Here is a 22,084-nt window from a genome sequence, read left to right as displayed (position 1 = left end):
TTTACCCAAGCGACAGAAAACAATTTTTATATGAGCAATCTCATGAAGTTACTCATCTTCCACTATATTTTTTCATGAAAAATTACCAATACAGTTTTATAAAAGACATTATAATTAAATTATAACCTTCAGAAGATAACTATACAAAATTTTTATAATAAATAAGATAAAATCTCATTAATTGCTACGCACAGCTTTAATTTTCTACTTATTTTCAGTTTTTGAATGCTTAAATTTCCATCTTGCATTTTTTGCAAAAACGTATTACTTGATTGAAAAAAATATCAAATATAGAGGTAAAAATACTCATAACTGATTTTGCATTTACATATTACTTTGGGAATATACATTTATAACTTTTAAAACCCCCCAAAATACATGTTCGCAATGATTTCAAGTTGCTTTATTTTTTACGACGATGTTTTTGAACTTATGACAAGGGTTTTGAACTATGATGTTTTCTTTTGCTTTTTTTCCTCCCACAATGTTTTATATGACAATATGTTTGCTTTATGTTGTTTTCTCTGTGACGTTTGCGATCATAATGTTTTTGCCTGTAACCATAAAAGCAAGAAAACTTTAAGACTGAGCAAAATTCAATCTCTGATAAGTATCCCATGCATTCAGTATTAAATACAGAATAATACAATTCTAAATACAGAATAATAAATACCTACTAAAGTATATTTCACTTCTTCAAGCAGCAAAAATATTTTACCTTTGTATTACACAATTACAATCTTACTTTACAATTTAAAAGGTGAATCTTGTATCAAATCAATTACATCTTGTTCTACAAGGGCACATCTACCACTCCAGGGAAAAAAAAAAAAAAAAAAATCTCATGCGGACACCACAAGACTTTCTTGTACAGAATATTAAATGACACACATTTTTTTGCTGCATTTCATTTGAATTTATTTCCTCGAATTTCATTACGGATGGATTTCTCATTCATTTAATTCAGTTCTCACTTTGTGACAAGGCAAAAATGCATAAAACCTCAAAATAACTTAATTAAAAATTGAAAAATATAGGAAAAAAATAAAAATAAAACACCAAATACAGTTAAAACAAATTTAAAAAAACAAACAAATTTTACAATTAAAATTAAGAGTTTCTATGCAAAAACAAGCAATTTGCCCAGCAAACAACAAGGCAGCTTTTTCTGTGCATAAAACTGAAAGTTTACTTTTGGTCCCACTTCGCAAAAAAACATTGAAGGTGCAGAAACTGACTTAATTCACTATTCTGCTACGTTTCAAATGCAAACAAATATGGCTGTTATAGTAAACAAAAATTACGCTTAGCTGCACTTAAACAACTTTTAAATTGCTGATAATTCTACAATTATTGCATTCAGATTAATTAAAGGCATAAAAACCTTAACCGGAAGATAAGAATAACATCATTCAATCATTTTGAATGCAAAAAATGCACAATTTACCAACATATAAGAATTAAAAAACTGAGCTCATCGAGCCGACCATATAACCGAGTAGGAATACACCTACTCTGTTATTTATATACTTTTGGTGTGACCGACTGCAACCAAAAAGGCAGGTGACAACTAGATCTTATAGCAGTTCTACATACAAAACTTCAACGTTCTAAGGCTACTCATTTTTGAGTTATGTGAGATACATGCATACATATGTACAGATGTCATGAAAAAAATCTCTTCTGAATCCATTTTAAATCAATTTTACAATGCGTCTGGGGAAAAAGAGTCCTTTATTCTGTCCTTACATACAGATGTCACACAAAAACATCATTAAATTGCATTTTATAGCGGTGAAAATGGATATTTTCGTTGAAATACGATACCCGGAATTTCATAGCTCTTTTTAAAAACTATTAAAAAAATTCCTTTACTTCGTACAAAGAAGTAACAATAAAACAAAATAAAAACTAAATAAAATATAAGAATAAGAAACAAAAAATGTAAGCTCTGAATGCATTTACAGAAACAGCAGAAGAAAAACAAGGTATGCATTCACTGTTACTGTACTGAAATTACACAAATAGAGAAGGGATCTGAAATTACACAAGTAGAGAAGGGATGTGTGTTTGAACTGATTTATATGTAATGATTAACTTGCAGAAAACAAATTTACATTAATGAATTTATAATTTATTGCTCTCAAGAATAATGTAAAATATCTGTTGTAAGAAACTGGTATGTTTTATTGAAATTTGGAAGAACCTTTATACATGGTTAACTTTTAAAAATTTTATGTCAAAAATAAATAGAGATATTATGCTTAAGTTAGAATTTTAAATATAATTTGATTTCATCGGCATTGCACAATTTCAATATCTCCTTACTTTACATTACCTTACAATCTATGCCCTTCTCCTACTCCTGTAACAGGCAGACAGCTCTTGTGTGCTTTGCCATATTCAAATAACCTAACCTAACCTACACATGTATTACAATTCTTAAACATTATTAACTTGTAAGGAACAGAATAAGGCCTCAGATTCTCTACTACAGAGCTGATTCTAAAAAGGGCTCTGCAAGTCAGAAGATTTAGGAACTGCTGACATAGAGGTTTTCATTACATGGCAGCTTTTTATTTCTATATTTTACACCTGACTAAATATTTCATTACAGGTAACCTCATGCTTGCCAAAAGTGATCGATAAATAAACTAATTAGCTTTGGGAAAAAAATGAAATGAAATTATTCACATCAACAGGATGGACATTTTGGCTTCTCAAAAACAGCTGCATGTTGAGTCTCTCTTAACGCAAGCTTCTAGAATACTACAAAATTATAAAGAATTCTCAACACATGAACACGAGCACAAAAGCAACATGATGCAGAGTTGAGTACTCTGAATGAGAAATGGTGAAGACGATTTATGTTTATATACTTTATTCTTCTGAGTTTCATTATTATTCATTGCTAATTTCACATTTGATTTTTTATTTACATTTTTCAAACAATTCCATTCCCCTCCTAAATGTTTTTGGGGAAATGTGGGAGAGGAAGGTTTAAAATACATAATTACACTGAGCTCATAAATATTCAGACTACCTTAATTATAAACATTGGCATTAAAATGCTATTATATATGCTATATCATTAGAAAACAATATAATTATTATCTTAATTAAATAATAAAAATATACATTGTAGAACCCCTCCCTCACAAAAAAAAAAAAAAAAAAAAAATTGAGAAATCATGTTCTTGATCAAAAATATGAATAGTTACACTGTTTTTCTACTTTACATCTTTAATCTTCACAAGAAACTGGCCTCTGCATTTAAAATATTCGCATGTAAATACTGATATAAAATGATTTCAATAAACTGTTTTTACAACTGTAACAAATGAATATCATCAGAAACGTGCTCTACCAATGATATAGAGAAAATACTCAGTTCAACAGACGCGAGCTGCTAAAGTGAGATGTGATTATTTGAACTCATGCTCTGAACTTTAAAAGCTATTTTATGTAATTCCATTTTCAGTTTTATCATTTTCCTGTATGTTGTTGTTAGGTTTTAATAAAACATAATTTAAAATTAACTCCTAAAATGCTAATTGATTCTTTTAAGGATTAATACACAGCTCTTTTTAATAACTATTAGAAACACTCACCTGTTTTTTGTTGGGGCATACAAATACAGTTTAGTAAATGATTTGATATCACTTCCAGATGTTAAAATGGGCTTCAGAGAAGTAACAGTTTCAGATAGAATTTGCAAAACGCTTTTCTTCTTTCTCGCATTATCACTTGACATCAATTTCATACAAGACGATAAAAGCAACGGTAGAAGGTCCTATGTATACAAATGGAAAATTAGGAATCAAAATTTAATTAATGTAAGTTTTATCATAAACTTCAACAACTATAGCTGAAATTTAGTTTATTAAAAGACAAAAATAGTTTTGCTCATTTAATCAATCAAATTTGAAACCAAAAAATGTCCCAAAGGTAGACTCATTTTTTAGGTGAGCTGTAATAAAAAATGCATAATGGTTTTAAGGAGTGCAACTAGCAATTAATAATATCAGAAATGAAAAACTGTGTTTACTGCTTTGAATTTACTTAGTTTGTTGATTAAATTTGAAAGACAAATATCTTATACATTGTACAGTAGCAACATAAAGCTTTGAAATAGCTGAGTTTTCAATTAAAAGTTCATTCAGTTTGTAAAATAAATAAAAAACTAAATTTAAAATTCAAAATTCAGGCTTTGAAGTGCACATGTTCAGGTGAAGGACCACGTGTGTTCAAAATCTTGTGGCTCCAAGAACCACTTTTTTTCCCATAATGCAAGAAACATGCCTACATGCAAATTCTGCATTACTTAATAATAGAGGAGACACATACAAATAAGTGGTTCGATGATAAAGTTAACAGAATAAGTGATTTGATGATAAAATTAATAGAATAAGTGATTTGATGATAAAGTTAATAGAATAAGTGATTTGATGATAAAGTTAATAGAATAAGTGATTTGATGATAAAGTTAATAGAATAAACTTCAATATACACAGTTAATAGAATAAAATTTAAGGTATAGAATATTCAAAAGATAATTCAGATTCTCAATACATGAACACTTCTCACTGCTTCAAAAAAATATGTTTAATGTCCAGAAATGCCAAAACAAAATAAATCACATTATGCAGAATGACAGGATAAAAAGGAAAACATCCAAACTTGATTAGAAATAGAAATTAAAAATAAAATGAGGCAAAATTCATCTTGTCAAATATTTAAATAATGCTTACTTACGGATTTTTAATAAAGATATGACTATTGCCATGATGGAACACAATTTTATTGCTGAAAATACAGGAATCAAAATCGTTTAAATATATTAGTTTTCTAACTAATATATTTAAACGATTTTGATTCCAAAAATCCTTAGTCAACTTTGTCTTTTTATGCATCCTATCAACTTACAATACCTTTCATAACACTAACAACAATGTAACAAAATAAACAATTTACTCAAAACATTATAGAATGAACTACTAAATATAATCACAATATGTAAAAATTTTAGACATATAAAAAAAACTTACTTTTTCAAACATTCCATACTTAAACATATTCCTTGTGAAATGAAAGAAAATTTCTTCTGACTGAGAATAAATCTAAAAATAATAACAATAATAAATAGATCTTAAAAAAGTATTTTGAAAATAAATTTAATCTTACATCATTAAACTTTTATAAGTATGTAAGGCAAAACGGCAACTGGAAAACATGCAAATGAAAAACAAACACAGAGGGAGGGGGCGAATGAAAGCTTTCAGATTTTACATTATGCAATAAGAGGCATTTTTTTAACATTTTGAGTGTTATATTTATTTATTAAATATCATGTTCTTTGCACTTGAACCATACAATTCAGTTCAACAGCAATATTGCAAAATAATTTTAAAATAAGAATATCTTTAGAATTTCCGATACAGTCTCGTGCACTGGAGGTAAAAATGTTTTTTCCCCCTGTATAGTGCTGCCATTGCTGGCTTTGAAATCGTTGAGTTTGTTAATCAAAAATTCTTTTAAGTTTTACAAAATATGAAATAGATAATAAGATAAATTCCAAATTTGGGCTTCCAGATGACCATATTCGGGTGGAAATGTACGTTATTCAAAATTGGATACCTCTAGGTACTAAAATTGTTGTTTTCTCACAATACGAGAAACATACATGCATTTATGCAGATTCTTCATTATTTAATTTCTTTAAATATAACGCAGGGCTCTAATATTTGGCAACAACTTGAAAAGTGAACTAACGCAAAATGCAAAAATGAAATTAATAGTCCTGAGCAAATTGCCCCTTTAGACTAAAAAAAAGAAAGCACTTGAATACATTTTTATAAAAAAATACACATGTAATGAAAGTAAAAGATTATTACCTGTGTCAATATCATATTAATTTTATCAACTGGGAAGTTCACACATCCAGAAATCATTACAGAGGAAATTATATTTGCAACAGATTTCATGCAATATTGTGGTAAGGAATTTACACTACACAAGTCGGTCAAAACCTATAAAACAATAGCAAATCAAGGTTTTAAAAATCATAGTAAAAGGTATATAAGCTAATGTAGTTTCAAATTATACACTGTAATACAAATGAAATAGTACAGTTTAATTGTATCAGCTTTCATAGGAAATTCTTAATACTTTAGTTAAAATTTATAATTTAATTCGCATTTTTTGTCATTTTTTAGCAACTTATGAAGTGATAAAATGAAACAAAGTTTCATGAAATTGCAACTTATGAATTAATATGATGAAAACAAATTTCATGAAATTATACATTTAACATATTTATCCATTTATTCACAGTAAGTTTGGAAAAAACTCATTCAAATCAAATTTTTATTTTCTGAAAATACTACTCATATCAAAATTTTCAGCAATTTTAACAGAAATTAAATATTAACCATACATTATTTAATAAAGTAAGAATTTTTGAACGTACAGAAAATTTTAAAAGTACAAAGTTATTATGTTTTGAATTATGTAATTTAAAATATACCTTGCAGAAATATAAAACATACATCTTATTTTTTAAATGACATGATTAGCACTTGAAATTAAAAAAAAATTTACTTACCGTTAACACCCATAATTAAAATATATTCAGCAATAAAATACAAATTACATTTTTTCAAATCTTTCTTTCCTGAAACATCTGCCTCAAAATTTTCTTTTCTTCTTTGACATTTCCCCTCTCTATGTTGTAATTCATGCAATTAATTGCAAATGCATTGTATAATTATAATTATAAGTTATATTTAAGATGATATAATTATGCAGTATATTTTTTTGAACTCAAAAGGAAGAAATAATTTTCAGTGAAATAATCCATTTCTTGTCCAAGGCGCTATAAGCATTTTAAGCGGAATACTTACCATTAGTGCAAAACTTAATCTAATGTCTATGAAGTTTAGACATATCTATTAAAGTCTAACTGTAGTAATAGCATCAATATTTCTTACAAAAATAAAAGATACTATGAAGTAATCTACAATATAAAGGCATAAGACTGTATTTACCTCGATAATACATTTATCTGAAGAAATTAATTTTCCATTTTTGAAATTTATCCATGAGAGAAACAGATGTAAAACTTTATACAGATGTTCAATCAAACGATTCCTTTTATTTTCTTCAGAACCAAGCTGACCTATTAACTCTTCTATGAAATCCTATAACAGTTAAACTTATGCATTAGATAACAAAACATGTATTCATAAAAAAACACAGACAAGAAAATAAATGTTAACACATAAAGTAGCCAACAATCACTACTAAGCATATATTAATTGCCCATAGTTTTAAGGTAAATAAATAATAACAAACTGCATATTGATTTTAAATGCTTATTTCACTTTTTTGTTAATAAAAAGTTACCATACATGATAAAAGGTTAATTATTTAAAACATAGCTGGAAGAATCTCAATCGCTTCAGCTATTGTAGCAGAACGAATTGAATTAGCATATTAATTTGAAAATGTAATACTGAATACTTCATTTACATATTTTAGGTGAAAATATATATTAAATAAAATCAAGTAAACTTTTGCCTACAGTTAAAAATTATTTTAAAAGGTAAACTATGATATATATACAAAGGTCTCTATTTCAATTACCAAAAGTAGTACATATTCATCAATGTAGCATATGTGTTATCCAAATTTAAATACTTAGTTAATGAATTTTATTCGAAACAAAACATAAAGTTGTAAATTACGAGAAAAATAAAGGCTTCACAAACTCATAAAAAGATTAATAAATGCTGACTATAATAGAAAAAAATGTAATATTTGTTGTTACTTATTTATTCTTTCTGTTATAACTTATGCTATTATAAAGAAGGTTGGGACAACAGCTTTTTTACTGTGCAATTCACAAAAAATATTAGTAGCAAACACCAAAATCTCAAAAAATTCCTTTGCCTTAGACTATAAATAGGCATTCTGGTTAGTAACTGAACAGCAGATCATAACTTCATACCAGTATTAACCCTTTAACTGTCAAGTTATTTTGATGATTGGGTACACAAACTGTCAAATTTTTTTATTGCAAAAATCAAATGTTTAGTACAAAATAAAATATAGTTAAAAATATAGTCAAATGTTTAGTACAAAATAAAATAGTTAACAATTGATATTTTGAAGTACATGGGTAAAATTTTTAAAGTTTTGTAGCCACTGCATATTTGCTTGAGGCGGCTGCCACTCAACATGGCAGTTGTAAAGTTCGCTTCTAGTGGAGCATTATTTTCTAAAAAAAAAAAAAAAAAAAAAAAAAAAAAAAAAAAAAAAAAAAAAAATCTAAAAATTAAATAAAAGTGAATACCTATTAGTAGTTCAGTAATTCAGTCTTGTGTGGTACAACTGGAAACACTTTTCCAAGCACAAACCAACTCCACAATCACTACACCAGAATCGTGTTTCCTTCCTTATCATTTCCCCATTCTTATCCTTTTTCAAACAACACACTTTGCACTGTCTTGTAGGCTCGTGTTTCACAGGAGTAGGAGGAATATGGGATATAAAACGTCATTCAGTAAGACGAGCAGGGTTATCTATTGTAGGTGGTCTGCCAACATTATTTTGTCCAGAAGCTGCATCATCATATTTATGTAAAAGCTCTTCTACAAATTGGATTCAAAATTCTAAAAATGTAATACGTTTCCCAACTACATTTTTATAGAGCAAAAGGAATGCCTGTAAATCGTTTTATTTTGCTTTTTTGATATTTACATTTTTGCAATAATGAAGCTGAAAAAAAAAAAGATGATTTTCCAAATCCAAAACTTCCAGAGTACCTTGTCTAGTAAATGTAAAAATATCTTTTTATAATTTTTTTCTGACATTTTTGGATTGTTGGATGAAAGGATATTTCCTGATCACAGCGATCTACACCCCCCATAGTTAGATTGTAGTCAGAAACAATCTTTGGCTTGAGTATATCTTTATTTTTTTTTTTATTTTTGAAGTTGACCATGGAAGTATCATGAATACTGCTCATCAAACACACATCCTTCTTATCTTTCCACCTTATAGCCAAAATCTTACCTCTTTGAAAAGCTACAATTTGACATTTCTGTAATTTTCTTTTAGCAAATTCTGTAGGTAAATCTTGTTTATTTATCCTTACTGTGCCATAAATATCTGTTTTTTGGGCTATAAGTAAATCTGCAAGCTCGGGTGACATGTAATAGTTATCTAGAGTCACATAATACCCATTTCCAAGAAAGTGATGCAATAGGTGCATGACGACTTTTGTAGAAAGTCCATAATTAGTATACGATTGACTGAAGACAGTAATATTTCCTGTATAGATATGAAGTCACAAATATACCCTGTTTCCGCCTCACAAAGCATAAAAATTTGATTCCAAATCGTGCACATTTAATAGGAATATATTGATTCAAAGTTAACCTCCCTTTATAAGGCATCAAGCTTTCATCAACCAATGCATCACTTTCCAGTATGTAAAAATTACAAAATTTTTCTCGCAAATTTTCTATCACATTATACAGCTTCCAAAGTTTTGGATTTGGAAAATCATCTTTTTTTTTTCAGCTTCATTATTGCAAAAACGTAAATATCGAAAAAGCAAAATAAAACGATTTACGGGCATTCCTTTTGAGTAAACTGGATTATGCAAAAATCCTTCGATGAGACTAGTACATAGCCTGATTTGGTTTTTGGACAATACCTTGAAGAATTATTAGCCCAAAGAATAGCTTCATTTCTCTTTCATTTGTAGGGATCCATTTTTTACTGCGGGAGCACCTTGATATCTTTGCCAGATTTGCTTTTTTTTCTTGTTCTGCATAGTTGTTCGTTTCTTTGACAATTATTTCCATTTGATTTGAATCCAGAAACATTTCTAAAATATCTAAAGGAGTGTAGTTTATGTTTACAGGAAAAGTTACACCTGAAGTACCAGTAAAAGTGAACCGCGGGGGCCCGGATCGGCAAGAAGCAGTTATTTCACACCAGTCTCTCGCATTTCCTATATCATGATCACTGCTATCTGTTGATTCACTGCTACTTTCAATGTCCCTCTTCTCAGTTTCACCTGCATCACTAGTATCGATGCCTTCAAAATCTTCATCTTTGGTTGAAGAAGCCAAATCATCTCTATAATGATTCAAAGAACTGGACGCCATTTTACAACAAAAAGATCCCGTGCACTTTGAACCAAAGAACTTCTAACCTCTAACTTTTGAAATCTTCAGTAAAGTGTTGCCATCTATTGAACTGAGTGCACATTAACTTTTCTCAAGATACAGTCGGGTTTGACAAAGAGATGAAGACGAAATAAACGTCTCCCGATATATATTCGGGTATAACAATACAAAGCACTCAAAAAAAAAAAAAAAAAAAAAAAAAAAAAAAAAAAAATTACGCCGAGTAATACTCGGGCATGACATTTTCGAACACAAGTGCTGTGCCCGAGATAAAGACAGGCAGTTCCACAGACTATGAAACTGAATTTTGAAAAAAGTCTTTGCATTCAAACGCCAAGTTTTTAATTTCATTAACTTTTGGCTATTATTTTTTCAAATTCTACATACAGCTTAAAAATACACTGCTCGACATTGAAAATGCAACACCAAGAAGGAGTAATCAGAAAGGGATGAAATTTGAAAAAAAGACAGAGACAGCAAGCAGCAATAAGTGATCTTTATTTCAAAATGATAGTCAGAATACAGAGTGAGAATGGCATCGGCTCAGTAGGATGTAGGACCACCGAGGACAGCGATGCACAAAGAAATATGTCTAGGCATAGAGTCAATAAGAATACGGATGGTGTCCTGAGGGATGGCTCTCCATTCCCTTTCAACCATTTGCCACAGTTCATCTTCTGAACGAGGCAGGGGCAGAGTCTGGAAACGGCGTCCAATCACATCCCACACATGTTCGATTGGTGACAGGTCAGGAGAGTATGGTAGCCAGGGAAGCATCTGTATACCTTGCAGAACATGCTAGCAGATGCGAGCATTGCGTGGTCAGGCATTATCCTACTGAAAAATTGCATTAGGCAGCAACTGAAGATAGAGGATTGCCACTGGCCGCAGAACATTATCCAAGTACATAGTGCCCTGAATACAAACTAGAGGTGACCTGGAGTCGTAGGCAATAGCGCCCCAAACCATTATGCCACGTAGTCGCATGGTGGGGCGTTCCACAGTTACTGTCGGATTAGATCTGTCTCCACGTGTGGCGAGTGTCACTGGATAAACAGAAGCGTGAATCATCTGAGAACACAATGTTTCGCCATTCTGTCATCCACATCGCTCCAGGCTGACGTCGTTCTAAATGTTGGCGTCTATGCTGTGGGGTCAATGGCAGTCTTCTTAACGGACCCCATGAGTGCAGGCCACGTCCAACCAATCGATGAGAAATGGTTCTGGTCGACACGAGAACATCCAGGGTATCTTGCACATGCTGCAGAATCGCGGTGCAAGTGACTTGCGGGACAGCCACAGCTTGTCGGCGGATGTGTCGATCCACATATGCTGATGTAACTCTGGCTCCTTCTTCCCACATTTCCTTGTTCCAACCATGTTTGCCATAGCCGATGCATTGTGCTCGCATCCATGTGGGTATCAGCTGCGATTAGATGTAAGGACCAACCCGCCCTTCTCAGTCCGATCACCATAGCCCTTGTAAAATTGCCTATCTGGGCTGGAAAGGCTTTCATTGACGGCAGCCTGGCATTCTCTCCTATTACACGTATCCTCTGGGACAAAAACCAACTTTCTTCGATAATTCGTCTGACAGAAATAACGACCCAAATGTTGCCCATTCTGCACGTTCTTTCTCTTATATCTTACTTCACGTGCATTGGAGAGCTGCGCATTTCACATCATTCGCATAACTCTGTGACATGCGTCTACTCTAAAATTTGCATATATTTCTGACCACTCCTTCTTGGTGTTGCATTTTCAATGTCGAGCAGTGTACATTGTTTTTAGAGAGAACTAGTTTTGTTACTTATTAAAACAGGAAATGACATATTTACAGATATTTCAATTAAAAAAACATGCATTTAAGTTTAAATGGAATTAAATTCAATTACTTTAAAATCTTTGATAATTTTGTAATGATGATTCTGAAATTTGTCATCATTCAATTCGGTTTCCAGAGAGTTCTGCGGTAATATGATGATAAGTACAAATCAAGCAATAAAAAAAATATAAGAAAATTTCGCATCATTTTGTTTTATGACTTCTGCCATAGATTATGGAGCTGGAGAATTCCTTTCTAAAAAGTCATTAGATTTATCTGTTAAGAAGTTATCGAGGTGCTGTTTAACAGTCTTCAAAGAAGTGAACTCCAGTCTATTGAGAGATTTTTGAAGTGACTGGAACAGATGAAAACCCAAGCTCTGGTGAATATGAGGGGTTACACAAAACATCCCATTTGTCACTAGCAAAATTCAAAATTTTCTCATCACTAGATGTTATTTCTTACTCACCGGACTCCAACATGTTGTGACAAAGAATGATTATTCAAATACCTTTCTTATTTTTTTTTTTAACATTGTATACAATTCTATTCATACAGTTATATTTATAAATTATTCATTCCTACAATAACATAAAGACTTTACTTATTTGCATGGTGAGAATAAGCCTGTCATACCTTTACCTACCTCAAAATGTTTTAGAATTCCAACATCAGAATTTTAAAAACAGACCTCATTTTCTGAATGCAGCAAATTAAAAAACTACCCACATTTCGTATCTCACCAACAAAACAAAACAACAAAATAAATGAATAAGAAAAAATTGCACACTAAAAATTTAATTTTAGAACGAGATGCTCTTAAACCCATGACAAATTTCAGTGCTTTGTACACAAATCCTCAGACCAGCTCATATTTTCTGTAACTATAATTACCATGATCATGGCCAGGCAAAATTCTCGTCAAAATGTGAGAGGCACAATACCATGCATACTCAATAACTCTTTGTGTGAGTTTCATTAAAATGTGGGGTTGAGCATTGTCATGATGGAAGACAACACCTCGATTACTGGCAAGTTCTGAGTGCTTTGCTTCCCATTTGGGAACAGTATTTTTCTGAATTTATTTTCTGATTAGGTAGCAACAATTCATGCCATAAATTTGTTTTAGTCCCACCATATACAAAGCATTACATTTTTGAGATGCAGCATCCATCTCTATGTTACTACAGGTGGCTCAGTAATCCTGTAGTATGTAATCTACTATGTTTAGTTATTTATTTAAAGGCAATAAAACTGGGTGTTTTAATGATTTCTTTTTCCATCACACATTTGAATTCTTTTTCTATCACATGTTCGAAGTTGAAAACAGTGTTTTAGTGTCACCATCAAAGAAATCAAAAACTAACTAAAAGTGGTAGATCACATACTACAGTGATCTCAAACTGGTGGCATATAAGCCACATGCAGCCCCTGAAGCAATTTATATGCAAACACAATTTTAATTATGCATTTATTGCAAATACAGTGCTGCAAAATTTCAGGATTTTAATATTTGAAGTCACTAGATAATCTATAAATTGAGCTTAATAATTTACAATGTAATATAAATCATATTCAAAGTTTTAAGATGCAGAGTTGAGTAATATATTTGTACAAGTCAAAAAATAAGTACACTTAGTTATGAATTTCTGCATTTAAAGTAATCACTTTGTTTGACAATACATTATATGAACAGCTTTTTTCACAGTTGAAAATGAATAAAAGAACCCAACTGATGAACATCTACAATCAGAAATGAAGATAATGTCTAGTTATTTTATTTTTTTTTTTCAAGTGCAATGGCATCATGAAAACAAATTTTGTACTTATTTAATACAAACTTATGTAATTTATATGCCAAAGGAAAATTTAATAAATAAGAGAAAGCGACTAGGCTGTCATTATTTATTCTCAAGTTTTTCCCCCACTAGGAAAAATGTTCAAAATGTGCACTTTTAGTTTAAATTAAAGTTCTTATTTAAAAAAAATTTTGTTGATAAAAATTTGTCATTTTATTTAAAAAATAATTCTGGCTTGTCAGCTGTTTTCCAGATTTTGCATTTGGCATACTGTATGATTACTAGAGGTTCTTTTAGCTTACTTGCCTTGCAACATTATTGGATAGTACCTACTATCTAGTAATGAGCTGTTAAGGGGGGGGAAGATTCTTTATTTCTTTTCAATAAAGATCCATACGCCAAAATTTGAGCAAGTATACTCTGCTCTGTTAAAGTATAGGGTACCCACATATCATAGTGGCTTACATACCTAATCTTCCTCAAATGATCCTGTATTATTTGAAATATCATATTTATTTGTATATTTACTTCTTTTTTCCTATTAATTTTACCACTTGAAAACAGGGAGAGGGGAAAAATACACAGAAACATTACACATTAAAAAGCCCACTTAAAGACTATTATTTATAATATGTGTTTTAACCCCTTCGCGCCGACTGTCACGTATACGTGCAGCAACGAACACACTTATCTACCGGCCAACACGCAGGCGTGCCAGAGCATTGTTGCGTTTACTACCGACTGTCACGTATTTGTGCCAGTACCTTGGAACGTTTTTCAAACTATAATTTCTGCCACAAGATGGCACTGTATGTCCATATGGTTTCAGATACATGTACATTAGACCTTCTACTCGAAATGAGAGAAGCATGACTCACATACACGTGTTTTTGATTATATAAACAAACGGGGAACTAAATGTTTCCGAATGGCGTGATTTATGACGTCTCTTTAAATCGCACTTTATTCGCACGTGGTAGTTGTTTATTGTAAGTAGAAGTTTTATATGCACTAAAGCGTTGAGTATTTCGGTTTACAGTTCAGTTTTCAGAAAATAATTAGATCTTGTTAGACGTGAATTCTTTCTGTTTTTACCGTTTCAATGTCGAAGCGTCGAAAATGTTTAACAGAGCATGAAATAGCAGAAATGATGCAAAATATTTCAGATATTGATTCTGAGATTCTGATATTGATTCTGAAAGATTAACTGAAAGACATTTTCCAAAACTTTGTTCGGAAGAGACTGATAAGAAAATGATACGATGATGCTTCGTTTGTTCACATTCCCGGAAAAATCCTCCAAAATGGCAAATGAGTTATTACGAGTTCAAGGAATGTAACGTAGGACTGTGTGTAGATCCCTGTTTTAAAATTTTTCATACAAAAAGAGAATTTTAAGTAATATATTTAGTTTTCAGATGTATAATGTTAAAAGTCATAAAATGGTGAGTAATTAAAATAAAATGTGTAAAATATGCATTTAAACAAGAAATAAGGTAATTAAAGTATATACATAAAAATATCTATAAAGCATAAGCCATTTAAATACTCTATAGAGCATTATTAAACAATGTGTTGTTACTTTGGAAATTTCATGGATTTAGGCTTAGTTCCCGGCCCTGGAGAGACGCTCGCAGAAGACACTGGCGGCCTCCGCGATAAGCGCGCGTTTTTGCTACCCGGCTTGAAGGGGTTAAAGAACTTATTAATTTTAACACTATTCTTTTTACTTAAATAGTGGGATAATGTGAATTTTCAAGTGACAGTTTTTTTAAAAAGGTTCTTGTTTACAGATAATGGTCATCCAGATCAGGCATCATCTTTGAAGCTGAAATTTCCTCTCATGAAATTCACAAACCTTTTCCTCACTCCATCAAAAACAGCACTTTGTTCATGTACAGCAAAAATTTTTAGGAGCAGTCCAACAAGCGCTTTAAAAAAATGAAAGCATAATATGATGAAAATGAACGTTTTTGTTGTCCATTCTTAGCACTGCACTGAAAAAACATTATGTCACAACACATGCTAAAATTATGCAATGTAAGCAGAAAAGACTGTATTTAAACATCTACTTTGATCAAGGTCACTCCTTTTCAGCAGCAAAATAATAATAAACTATACAATCACTTACACAAAATATTTTCTGCACTGTAAAACTGTATTTGGGGTTTGTATGCTTAGCCATAGACTGTAACATTTGTTGCAGGGCTTGTTCAATTATGTCCACAGTGAAATCTTCATTTCCTAAAAATTTCAGCAAGAGTTTCATAACCTAAAAGAGTTAAAGATTAAACATTGTAGTTGTTAGTAATATTTAGAGCACACTGTTTAACCTAGAAAAAATGCAGCAGTAAAATTTACACTTACATGGAACAGATTTTATGTTAAAATGGTGTTTCAAACACATCTTATTACTTAAACTATGCAAAACATTTCATAACAAATAAAAATAGTCCAATTTCTTAAAAAAAAGGTTTTATATTAAAGTGTTAAATGAGTTCACTAGAAATGAATTAATTCATAATTTAGTATATGATTTTACATTCCCTAATATTCTTACTATCCATAATAAGGTTAGAAGTTAGTTCTCTAATAATAATTACTTAATTTATAGAAACTTCTAAGGAACGAAATGGTATAATAGAGATATTAAGTTATATGATCACTTTAAATGGACAAAATTCAACTTTGACAGGAATGCACTTAAAAAAAAAAAAAAAAAAAAAAAAAAAGCTTTAATACAGTTAAACAATCAAATACAGCTAGCCTTTATTTTAATGAAATCCCTTATACAGTCAAAAGTCTTTATTCTGGACTCATCGGGACTTCGGTGATTCCGGATTTTCTGGAAATCTGGTAAGATTGCATGCAGAAATTATAAAATTAAAAATATGAAAACGTAATTTATGAAATAAAGAGCAATTATGATCTAAAGGATATCAAAATTTACAAAAAAAAAAAGATTAATATTTATTTCTTTACTTTATTAAACATTTCTTTCAATGCGTGCATGCGTAAAGCATACATTACGCATAGTCGAAATTAGAAAATTGCAACCAGAAAACTATTTGATGCGTATTCGTGATATTTATAATGACGAGGAATTTGATTTAAATCATATCACAGACGGAGTACATCGAGATGAAATACTACATTTAGTAAGGAATTATAAGCCGAATAAAATAAAAACATCTGCCCTGAAGATAAGGATAGTGCTGACAGATCAACTTCCAGTTCATTGCGCGCCGTGATGTCCCCCTCCCCCCCGCGCAGAGCAGCGTGAAATTTATAAACAGATTTCGGAATGGTTAGAAAAACAAAGGATATGCCTTTATCCATTTTTTGCAGCAATTCCACTTTTTGTTTCATGAACATCAAAACATGCTTTCGCTTTGTAGCTCCAGAATCAGAAATTCTTTTTGACATAATCGAAAGTTCACGCTTACTTTTATAATATTGTTCTAACAGTCTGCAAAAAATAATAAGCCGGATCCAATTAGAAGATTAAGGGATAACGGAATCTGCAACATTAACTGAAATAGATAATTAGATAATTTTAGCTTAGCTTATACCGTCTGTTATACATTAAAAGCACATGCGTAAACATATTATGCGCATGCGTAAATGCTCTATGCATTTACGCATGCGCAGAAAGTTTGTAGCTTTGAGGTCCGGATTATAGATCATTCCAGATTAAAGACTTTTGACTGTATAATGCACACAGAGGGATACATTTGACACATTAAAAAATACACTTTTTTTAATAATTAAGTTATGTTAATGAAGTCTTTTTTATGACTGCAATTAATATAAAAAACTTTAATGTTAAATTAGCATAAAATAATAACTTAGACATACATGTACTGGTTTAAATATAAAATTATCTGTCAATCATGCTTTAGAAGCAAAGAAAGGCAGAGTTAAAAAGAAACAGTTTTACATAACATGGTTTGAATCCGACAGGGTTCATACATATTTCTGCACACAGAAATTCACTACTTCTAAGGACCATTAATGAAAAAAAAAATTAAGGACCTATGTGCAAATGGGAACTGAATAAATTCAATTAAAAATATTATTCTATGCCTGAATTTCACTTTAGTAATATTATCTTAAAAAAAAAAAAAAAAAAAAAAAAAATATAGATCCCTAACTAAAATGCATTATTACTAAACATGAATTAATGAACATAATTATTAATAAATTTGAGAATAAAATAAACTTTATGCAATTTATCAAGCAGCATTTAATATTTTACACTTTTAATAGTTGGACATATTTGTAAGAAGATAAGTGACATTTACATTTTACTAATAGTTAGCTTTATGTCTCATTTTATCACATACTTGGTCAGTCTAGAGGTTTAGTAAATAGCAGGTAGATTTTATGTCAAGCGGCATAGGTTAAAATGAGAAGTAAGATCATAATCAACATGATTCATAACAAAAGACTGAATGTTTTCACCACTGCTGCTTGTCTAGAGGGAGACCTGCTGATTAGAACAAACTTGAAAGGTCTGATTGTAGGCACAGTTAGCAAGTGTTCAACGTTAGTCAGGCTCTGCACTTGATGCAGTTAGTGTCATAGCTTTGTGCAGAATTCCAGGAGTTGTAACCCAGTTAGTATACTTTCAGGTTCCAATAAGCCATTCAAGCACCAGAGCTGATATGTTGTTTTGTATTATTTTAACTCCACTAGATGCAAAGAATAAGTTTTACTTGAATTTCTACATTTTTGTGTTTTATCTTGTGATCACAGTGAGTACTAATGAAAGGCAATAATATGTAGGGATAATTTTTAAGGGTAAGCAGTTAGTTATAAATAATTAAATTAGGTAAATAGGTAACCTTAGCCATTATGGATTTACATGGCCACTATTAAATTTTATTTTTTAACAATATTTGTTAAAAAAGCCCTATTAAAATCTAATAAAATTTCACAGTTTAAAATACATGTAATTTATGACACTGATTCGTAAACGATATTAAGATAATTACACATTAAAAGCTACAAAACATTTATGTTTTGTAACAACAACACTCAACAAAATATTTATCCGTCATTTTAATTTGAAGCCTTACCAAACATTTTGGCTAGTTTATATCGATTTCCTTCTCTTTAAGCATCTTTCCTAACAATAATTAGAGATTTGTCTCAATATGCAAACCAATGCTCTAGCTAGTTTCTGCCTGCTTTATCTCCTAACTTGTAAATTTCTCCACAATATACCTATGAGGGTTTCCTTGATCTGGTAAAAGTTAAATAGTCCCAAACCCCAGAGAGACGTGAAGCAAATTATCCCTATGTCTGAAAGTAACTACAATATCAGACAAAGGTTTAAATAAGCCTCTTATTTAAAAAGAACTTAGGACATAAAGGCATGTTCTGATGCTAACAAAATCAATTACAGCTCACGGTGACATAATTAAACAAGAACAGTCAAATTCAAATAATGTGGACTAGTGGTCAAAGATTATACAATTTAATTTTAATTTAATCTGGCTCAGTAACTCTATCATTTGACAAAATAGAAATGGGAAATTATAGTAAAGGCTGAAATCATAAACAATTAGGTAATTTACATAATAATATCTTCACATATTTTTGAAGAATAATTTTCTTTATGTATCCAGTTTCTTTCTTCAACACGTTTCTTTTTCATTTTAGAATTTTGGGACTTAATTAAGGATTTTTGTTATTTTAAAACACACTAAATGCATTTAGAATATATAGAAAAAGTGGTTAATTTTATTTCTTTAGTTATATGAATATTCAGAAGAAATATGAAATGTATAAGGTAAAGGCTGGTTACAGAGCTGGTGTGGCAGAATTTTTAGAATTTAGTGACAAACAGAACAAAATCTAGAAATGGCAAAACTTTTAGAATTTAGAGCAGGCATTGGAAGCAGAATTTAAAAGTGCACTAGATCCACAGCGATCACACAGATATTTTAGGATTCACAGACATTGCATCAGGTGGGAAAATGCCTAGTGCCCGCTCTGTGTATGATGCATTAAGTCATATTAGATGAATCTTTTAAATTGTAAGTTTTTAATTTCTTTATTAATAAAAAAAAAACACTTTCTGTACTGCCTGCCCAAGTGATAAGATTAGAAGCACTTTTGATATTTTCCATAGTGAAAAGTAGTGAAAAGTCTAGTAAAAAGTAGAGAAAATAAAGGGAAGATAAACATGTTAAGAAAATGATTCTAGCATCAGGAGTAAAACAGTAAAATATTATTTTTTCATTGTTCTTCCAGACTTTCTCTAGAAAGTAAGAAATTCACTGCAAACTTTCTGTAAAATACATCCATTACGTGTTGATACCGTGGAGATATTTTTCCTTTTGTCACACATTTCTCGAATCTTCTAGAATCATGGGTCTATAAATCTTGTCTTCAAATCCTTCTAAACTTTCCAAGCTGCAATGTCTAAAATACTTAAGAAAAATTATCTCTACCAACTCTGTAACAGTAAAAAGCCAGAAATATTTTGGGGAAAAAAAAAAAAGAGGGAAAAAGTGTAAAATTAATTTTATAGAGAAAACTGATGCATTTTCTGAGAATTTTGAATATTCTGAGACAATTACATGGGAAAAACGCTTACTATGAAAAAATTAAAAAGAAGACATTTTTAGTTAATTACATAGCTAATTTTGCTTTTGCTAAGAGCTGTTTCGTAAATTATGCTTTATAGCATTATATTTTGTTTATTTTTCAGATTCAAAATTATGTATAATAAGTTGCCAAAATGAAACTTTATAATACGACAGCAAAAAATAAAAATGTTTATTTTAATGTTATTTTTTAAATATAATTTCAATATATTACCATTATTTTAATGAAATTTATCAATGTTACAATGTTTTAAAAAAAATCGTCGAAAAATTCTGAGATCTCGGAATTAAAAATTTCTATAGAAACTGATGTTAAAATCGCCAAAATGTTGATAAGTAACCAAATGTATAACCATTTAATAAAAGAATTCACTGATCCAAAAGTGAAAAGTTGTTTATTATTAGAGCTCTTTATTATTAGAAAAAATGAATTTCAAAATGCTTATGTTTCACTTCTTGCTTAGAAACTCGAGTATCCCATCATTTATATTAGAAATAGAAACAAATTATAACCCATGAACCTATTCAGAAGATAACCATTATGTCAGTGAATTGCCAAAAATATTCCTCCAAAATGCTAATTCACACTCAAAATACCAGTCATAAAAACAGACAGAAATTTCAGATGATTAAAATTAAGGACGTTCTGCTGATTTTTGCCAAAAATAAGGACTTTTAAGTACTGTACGAACCCTGATCTGATATGCAAAACTGTTTTAGATTTGAGAAAAATAATTAAATGCATAAACGTAGACACTGAGAGGCAAAACTTATTAAATGTGCTTTCTTTTCAATAATTCCAATACACTTTCCAATGTTAAACTGTGCATAATTAGGTCAATATGGTTTTAAAAGAAAACAAAAGTATTTCTGCATATTCTTAAATACAGTATTTATAGCCAAACTAGAATGTGGCCTGTAACTCTTACAGAATCATTGCATAGTTCTTAAAAAAAGATATTGCTGGTGTGAAGCTATGTCTGTGTGTGGCTCATTCAATAGCAGGATGTCAAAGACGAAGTAAAAGGTATAAATCCTCTGAGTTATTAGAAGACTGAATTACCCACAAAGGTCTGGTTGCACCTTGCTGAAGGAAGAATTAGCAGACTTTTTTTAATGTCATTGTTTGTCTTTCATGAAGAACTTGGCAATTAGGAATTACTACATCATTTAAGCTGCTCTTAAAAAATCACATTGTTTCTATTATTGTCATATCTGTTAAATTCTGTAACTAGACCATTAGCATATGCAAGAAAATGTTTAAGACCACCAGTTTTCCTTTCTTAATGACCTCATTTTGTTTATCTCGTTCTGCATCTTTTTCAATCTCTACACATTTACAGATGAACTATACTCTTTTCTAATTCTTTATTTACAAATTTTTTATTTATTCTTCCTTGTATCTATGAGATCCAAAATGTTTAGGTAAAAAGACACAGATTAAGTAGTCAAGTTTGAGAGCAACTGTTAAAATTATAATTCATGGCTGTATATGAGCACACAAAATTTAATTGCTATTCTTTTACATTTTTAAATAATTTTTTCCCTTCATTTTAGCTTAATTTCTAAATTTAACATAAGCTTGAACAAAATAAGGACTGAGTATAAAATGACATTCTTCCTAATAATTTTGCCCTCTATGTT

The 22,084-nt window shown here is 30.4% G+C and overlaps 1 protein-coding gene across 1 annotated transcript in view; it reads right to left on the bottom strand.

The window, feature by feature from the left end:
- The window catches only part of LOC118185793 (small subunit processome component 20 homolog), a 219,401-nt gene that overhangs the window by 178,828 nt on the left and 18,489 nt on the right, over positions 1-22,084 (bottom strand). The window contains exons 9-13 of the mRNA XM_085821737.1: positions 15,955-16,095; positions 7,047-7,199; positions 5,895-6,029; positions 5,049-5,120; positions 3,612-3,793 (exon numbers count right to left, since the gene is read on the bottom strand). Of these exons, the coding sequence (XP_085677863.1) occupies positions 3,612-3,793; positions 5,049-5,120; positions 5,895-6,029; positions 7,047-7,199; positions 15,955-16,095 (683 nt within the window). The remainder of the gene's footprint in view (positions 1-3,611; positions 3,794-5,048; positions 5,121-5,894; positions 6,030-7,046; positions 7,200-15,954; positions 16,096-22,084) is intronic.

This window comes from Stegodyphus dumicola, chromosome 8 (genome assembly GCF_044657685.1).
Source record: "Stegodyphus dumicola isolate Sdum_Otavi_A_Nest chromosome 8, ASM4465768v1".
NCBI classification, from domain to species: domain Eukaryota; kingdom Metazoa; phylum Arthropoda; class Arachnida; order Araneae; family Eresidae; genus Stegodyphus; species Stegodyphus dumicola.
This window is presented reverse-complemented; position numbering and strand designations above follow the sequence as displayed.